This window comes from Hippoglossus hippoglossus, chromosome 23 (genome assembly GCF_009819705.1).
Source record: "Hippoglossus hippoglossus isolate fHipHip1 chromosome 23, fHipHip1.pri, whole genome shotgun sequence".
In the NCBI taxonomy this organism is placed as follows: Eukaryota; Metazoa; Chordata; class Actinopteri; order Pleuronectiformes; family Pleuronectidae; genus Hippoglossus; species Hippoglossus hippoglossus.
In genome coordinates, this window is record NC_047173.1 from 9,459,640 (window position 1) to 9,466,203 (window position 6,564).

The following is a 6,564-nucleotide window of genomic DNA, read 5'->3' on the forward strand; positions in this document are numbered from 1 at the left end:
ATGACATCTCCAGTCCCCTCGTATGAACCCGTACCAAGAACATATATTCTTATCTAAGATTTAGTTTTAATGGAAAATGAGTTCATACACCAGCTGCTGTAAATCGCTAATATCTGACAGCACATATTCAGTGACAACTTATTTTATCAAACATGTTTTATTCATTTATTGGATTAAAAACAAATGAATTTACCAAACATATTGAAAATATACAGGCGTAAGATTTCACCACACCTATATTTCGGTGTTGGTATTGTTCCCCCCCTATAAACAATACTGGAAAATAGCTGCCCCCTGGTTGATCACCTGATGTCCCCCCCCTCTACATGGAGTAACAAAGCTGAATTTTATGCCTATAGCTCAATATCTTCTGTAAATGTTGTCATATAGAACAGAATTTGAAATTAGGATGTGAGAGTTTGGACAGAAACAGCTTAACAGAGGCCCTGCCACAATGACTGCATTTCCCAGGATGCACCTGTGACAATGGGGCTGGGCTACTGGCAGGACAGGTAGGGCAGGTTTCTATTGTTACCACAGGTGCTGGGAGGAAACACACGGGAGGCTGTACGGCCGTGAGAACTGGAAAAACTGATGAGAGATCGACATAAGGAGAGAGAACAGGAAAGAAGACTGACGTGGGAGAGGGAGCAGCAGGTGGATCACACAGCAGGAGGTGTTTATATCTCTAAATTCCTGTTTTATCTAAAGGAAGTTCCCTTTTTCTCTCTGACTGACAGAAGGATGGGATGTGTGTTCATGCTTTCTTTTGCAAAGTGGGTCAACACCTGAGAAGGAGACGGGCCCAGAGACGGACACAATGCAGGATTACAAGACAGAGTTGTTAGTATTTTAAAAAAGGACGAGTTTTAACATTTAAATGGATTCTTAGGTGATGTCTGACCTGTGAACAGCAGCCTTTTTGCATCTCGGCAAACAAAGTCAAACCGGTTTTACATTCCACATGAGCAGCTGCAGCTGGAAATCTAGCCTGGAAGGAGAAGCAGTGGGGTTCCTACATTTCCTTTCCAATAACCCAGCATTTTAAAATCCTAACCGGGCAAGTGCATCTACACAGCACACAGGAAGGAGCTTTTCTTCCAGGGTCCCCCCCCCCCCTCTGTAACCACCATGCAGACCCCAGGGCCCGAGCATGATGACTCCTTCGACTTCCTGTTCAAGATCATCCTCATCGGAGACTCCAACGTGGGCAAGACCTGCGTGGTGCAGAATTTCAAGTCTGGGATTTTCGCAGAGAGGCAGCAGAACACCATCGGCGTGGACTTCACCGTGCGCACCGTGGACGTCGAGGGGAAGAAAGTGAAGGTTGGTGCTGTACTGTGTTTGCAGTGGTTGGCGAGGGAGTTAGACGTTTCCCCAACACAGCAGCTGTGATATAAACAGCTTTAATAATTCATTCATTCAAAAATCTACCCTTAAAACTGGGCCTTCCAGCAGTTGACTATAGGAAGTTAAGGTTTGGCATAGGAAGTGCAAGGGCAATTACAACAAGTCAGTTATGCAAATGAGAGTCATATCAGCAGACCCTAAAAAAACACTATCCTTAGTCCGAACTATAAACGCAGTAAATTTGGTTATAGAATGATTTCATATATAACTGAGGGCTGTCACTGCTGCTATAGCTGCTACAGCTAAGGAAGTGTCAACTTTCGCCAAACTTCAATGAATTAAAAAATTTGTTTATTCCATCCATCCGTTTTATACCAGGCATCCAGAAATTCTGTTTTATACTGGGATTAATAATCCCTGAACAGGTTCTCCATCATATTTTATCACCATCTATGAAAAGGCTAATAAACTGCATTTAATGTGGCATTAAAAAGTTTTTAATTTATCACCATGAACCCTGATGAGCTCCAGTGATGCATGCTGCATGTCCCCTATCATTATCATGTGTGGTTCAGTCCACTGTTTCTGACAATGACACTGCATGGATGCAGGCGTTTGGGTCGAATACTGAATTTAAATTATAGGGGAAAACAGGAAGATTATAATAATAAACTTTATTTATGTAGCACATTTTAAAACACAGTTAAAAGATGATTTATGATCTAAAGACGAACAATTTAAAGCAATTAGAGCACAATTACAAAAATATAAATGTTACAGATGACAAAAGAGTAAAAACTAAACAAAATGAAACTAAAATGATTAAAATATGTGTTTCAAATAGAGATTGAAAGGAGGCTAAGGAGTATCTAAAAAAATGAGCAAACACATTGTTCCAGTCAAACATAATGGTTTCTCTATCTTTATAAGAACGACAGTGAGTCTTCCTTCTCTGATAAAATCGGTTCAACAAACTCCAAGACAGGTCAGACGAGGTTCGCACACGAAGAACTTGTCCGTCAGGTTTCTGTGCTGGAGCTTTTGTAGGTGTAAAAATAAAACCAGGAGTGACTTCTCTCTGTCGGGTCATGACACGACATATAGCTTCAGGCCCTAAACCTTCTAGTGGCCCAAACTAAATTTATGTGAGCTTCGAGTGGCTCAATAGCAAATGTGGCTCAAATATCCCAAAACAAATGTTAGCCTTTTTTGGCAAACATGCGGTGCTCTTGTCAAGGTGTAATCTGGATGTAAACCTAAAGTGGTTCATGTGGTAAATGGTGAATAAGGCCCAAATAGCACAAAACTAATTCATATCAGAACAACAGAGCCCCTGAGAACTTTTAATCTTTACCAAAGACCCACTTCTTCTCTCTGGCTATAAATTCATGTCGAGTTTGAGACCTTGACTTCATCTCCTACCCTGCAGTCTTTTAACTCTCAATTATTTAAGTTTATAGTTTCTATTTACTCAGTTTTGTAATATTCTATTTTTCGCTTTAAGCCTGTGCAGCGCTTACAAACTATTTAAATGGAAAATGAACAGTTAAATGCAGGCGTACACATTTCCTATCATCCCCAACTCACTGATCATTTATTTGCAAACTTATCTATATTGATCAATGTGTTATCACTGTAGTATCTGAAGCTACAGGTAAGGAAGCCCAAAGGTCAAATAAAATAAATCACTTGCTGTTTTCATAGTGCCTTTTCTTCCCCCATTCATTGGCTAAAGGTTTGTTTGTGGATTGGTTGCAGCCACAGGGCGTCACACACCCGCACATAAACACACCTAAAGAAACTGTATTGTTTTGTGGACAAGCCAGTTCGGTGACTGGAGGATAAGAAAATAAAGAATGCAAGGCGTGCTTTCTCTTCCAAACAAACGTGATCAACTGAACTTTGACGCAGGAGGAAATGCTTACACAGTCAGCGTCATAAATTGTTGAGCGTTGACGGTTACGAGAACTAATGTGTCGAAGGTTACCGCCCCTGATTTATAACCATTATGATTTCCTGGTCTCATTTCATGAAGCCCAAATACCTTTTTTATGTTCACTTCAATTGTTTTCTGTCAATTATTAATCCCCAACACAGGGTGTAAAAGTTAAAGTAAAACAGTAAAATGAAGGACATGCAGGTTATTGACAGTGAAGCATTCAAGAGACCAAACAATGAGGAGCTGCAGGTTTTTCCTTTCACCTCAATTGTAACGAACGGTTTGAAGCCCGAGGCTGCAAAATGGAAACCACCTGAGACCGAAATACAGAAGTGAACGCTCTCCGAGTATCCATGGTTATCTGTGCCATGTGCCAATTATTATTACTTGTACTCCTATTACAACTGCTGCAAGGACTTTTACTTCTACTACTATTACTACTACTACTACTACTACTACTACTACGATTACAGCTACTACTACTACAATAACAACTGCTACTATTACTATTACTATTATTCTGTTTTTTGTTTTTACAACTTGTTCATTAAAGAGTAAGTAAGCAGCAAAAATATACTTCATCATACTATACTTTACATATCTGAATATAAACATGTTATAAATGTGAGATAGAAGAAAACCTTTTCACAATGGGATTGAAAAGAAGTAGGTTGAGCTGGTGAGTCTGGATTGGTTGCTATGACGGCTGTTACCACGCTTACATGGTCTGTGAGATGCTCAGGGACCAAGCAGGTGTGTGTGTTTGTATGTTTTGTGTGTGTGTGTGTGTATGTGTGTGTGGTTTTAGCCCCATCATCTAATTTTGTTGTGTACGAGCCATACATTCAGTCATCTATGTGTATATACAGTATATATTCAAGGGATTGTTACAGCTGATTCACAGTTTGTGTGTGTGTGTGTGTGTGTGTGACAGATCCAGGTGTGGGACACGGCAGGTCAGGAGAGGTTTCGTACCATCACCCAGAGCTACTACCGCAGCGCTCACGGCGCCATGATCGCCTATGACATCACGCGACGCTCGACCTTTGACTCGGTGACACACTGGATCAAGGAGGTGGAGCTGTACGGGGCAACTAATGTGGTGCTGGTTCTCATAGGTGAGCCTGATGTGAACATTTGAGAATACAGTGAAAGTGAAAAGTGAAAAGTTGGAACAAGCCCTGTATCCCTCATAATCTATTTTCTAAATTTAAATGGAGTTTATTATTTTGGTCATGAGTATGTACTGAAAAATACCTCCAAGAGAGTGAATTTACACACACACACACACACACACACACACACACACACACACACACACACACACACACACACACACACAAACACAAACACAACAGTATGTGCTGCAATAATTGTTTGATTTAAATGTTGGGTTCACAGTCAAATTTGAGTTTTTATCATATTGAAATTACTTGAAAAAATGCGTATTATACTGTATGTGTTCAGTGTATACAATGAAATTGTTCAGGTGTTGCGCTAAGTGTGTAAACTACATGCATTAATAACCAGAATGGCACTCAGTAGAGCAATTACCTCCACCAAGACCCAAAAGGCGCCTTATGAAACCATATTTAAATTTACTACATCCAGATTTGTATTTGTTTCTCCACAAAATGTTACATGCCGAATATTTTTTCATCAGGATCCATGAATTATGCTCTGAGAAATCGACGCTCTATGTCGCAGTGTTAAAGAAAGAGGACAAATTCCTGGATCAGCAAATAAACAATTTAATGGGTTGCCCCACGCTTCCACAAAATGTCATGGAAGTAGTTTTTGCGTAATTCTGCTAACAAACAAACACACGCAGAAACAAAACATAACCACCTTGGCAGAAGGTATTAAAATGCAGAACAACTTCAGTGATACAACCCTGTGTTCGGTGTTAGGAAGAATCTTAAGTTTCCATCTTTGTGCTCTGATTGTCTCTATCTAGGTAACAAATGTGACATGGAGCCGGAGCGTCAGGTTCTGTTTGAAGATGCCTGCAATCTGGCAAAGGAGCGAGGCATCCTCGCTGCTCTAGAAACATCGGCAAAGGTAATGACTGTTCACGCACACGTATCAAACACTGAGGTGACGTTTGGAAGTTGTTTCATATTTTTTTTATCCAACCTTTGTGTCCAGGAAAGTCAGAACGTGGCGGAGGCCTTCATGATGATGGCCAGAGAGCTGATCTATCGCAACGGCCTCAACATCCACCAGGGAGACCTGAGGAGCACACCTCGGGTTCTCCTCGGGGCCGACTCCCGGCCGGTTAACGGCATAGTCAGTGCCTACGAACCCCCAGAGAAGAAGTCGTGTTGCTGATTCGGACGTGGACAGAACAGGGAAGATAAAAGGTTGGAAATAAAGAGATGAAGGGCACTTCAATTGTAAATCTTGGAGAAGAGGAACAGAAGAAAATACAACAATGAGCGAGATTGTTGAGGCCAAGGCCTCCAAGAATTAGACAAATATTGAAAAGTATTGAAAAATGAATTCAATGTACTTTTCTGTGACGTGAAGAGAATCAGAGAATTGCTCACTTGGTGCTGCAAGGACGAGAGAGTCAACGTTACGACGAGGCGCATTCGCCATCGAGAGACTAAGAGACAGTGGCGAGCGGGTGCGATCAGTGTTGTGGTAAAGTTGCATAAAGAACAATTTCCTTTACATCAACTGCATCTGGACTGTTTTATCTCCTCCAGTGATTGACTGTGTTCTACATCTTCACAAATATCTGTATTAGACCGTGAATGGGCTCTAAGTGGATTCTGATCAATTTGCATGACGGCGCAGGAGGAAACAAGAATTTTTACAAGGAGCAAAGGTTGTGAAGAAAGGTTTTCAGCCACTTATGGTAACTCATTCTCATTCATACAGTTCATACAATTTGCCCAAAGACTTCTGAATGCAGACCAGAGGAGCTAAGGATCGAACCACCGACATTCTGCTGACTGGACAACCCCCTCTAACTCCTGAACACACACCCCACCTCATTTATGCAGGTTTACTTTTAAACAGTCACCCATTTTAATGAGACATGGTTTAAGGGGAGGTTTGGCCTTTTTTTTTTTTTTAAATCATCCTTGAGGACTACCTCATCCTGAACACTAGGGGGCACTGTGTCCACATAAAAACACAACTACAGCTTGGGTGCTCATTGCCAGACACAGTAAAGATCAACTTAATGTAAAACACATGTGGCTGCACTAAGGAACATAAATGCATCCCAGTAAACAGGAAAAAGTCAAATCACCCTTCAGGCTCAA

The 6,564-nt window shown here is 41.1% G+C and overlaps 1 protein-coding gene across 1 annotated transcript; it reads left to right on the top strand.

Moving 5' to 3' along the window:
- Nucleotides 1-519: 519 nt before the first annotated feature.
- LOC117757347 (ras-related protein Rab-19-like) lies at nucleotides 520-6,094 on the top strand. The gene is made up of 4 exons (XM_034578398.1): nucleotides 520-1,326; nucleotides 4,224-4,407; nucleotides 5,247-5,350; nucleotides 5,438-6,094. The coding sequence occupies exons 1-4, from the start codon at nucleotides 1,132-1,134 to the stop codon at nucleotides 5,618-5,620; spliced, it is 666 nt and encodes a 221-aa protein (XP_034434289.1). The 5' UTR covers nucleotides 520-1,131; the 3' UTR covers nucleotides 5,621-6,094.
- Nucleotides 6,095-6,564: the final 470 nt, after the last annotated feature.

What these genes read in the sequence shown, in the direction of transcription:
- LOC117757347 (XM_034578398.1), top strand. Translation starts at nt 1,132, where the DNA reads ATGCAGACCCCAGGGCCCGAGCATGATGACTCCTTCGACTTCCTGTTC. An exon ending in TGTGGTGCTGGTTCTCATAG is followed by an intron (nt 4,408 to 5,246) that starts GTGAGCCTGATG and finishes GTCTCTATCTAG; the next exon opens with GTAACAAATGTGACATGGAG. An exon ending in CTCTAGAAACATCGGCAAAG is followed by an intron (nt 5,351 to 5,437) that starts GTAATGACTGTT and finishes CTTTGTGTCCAG; the next exon opens with GAAAGTCAGAACGTGGCGGA.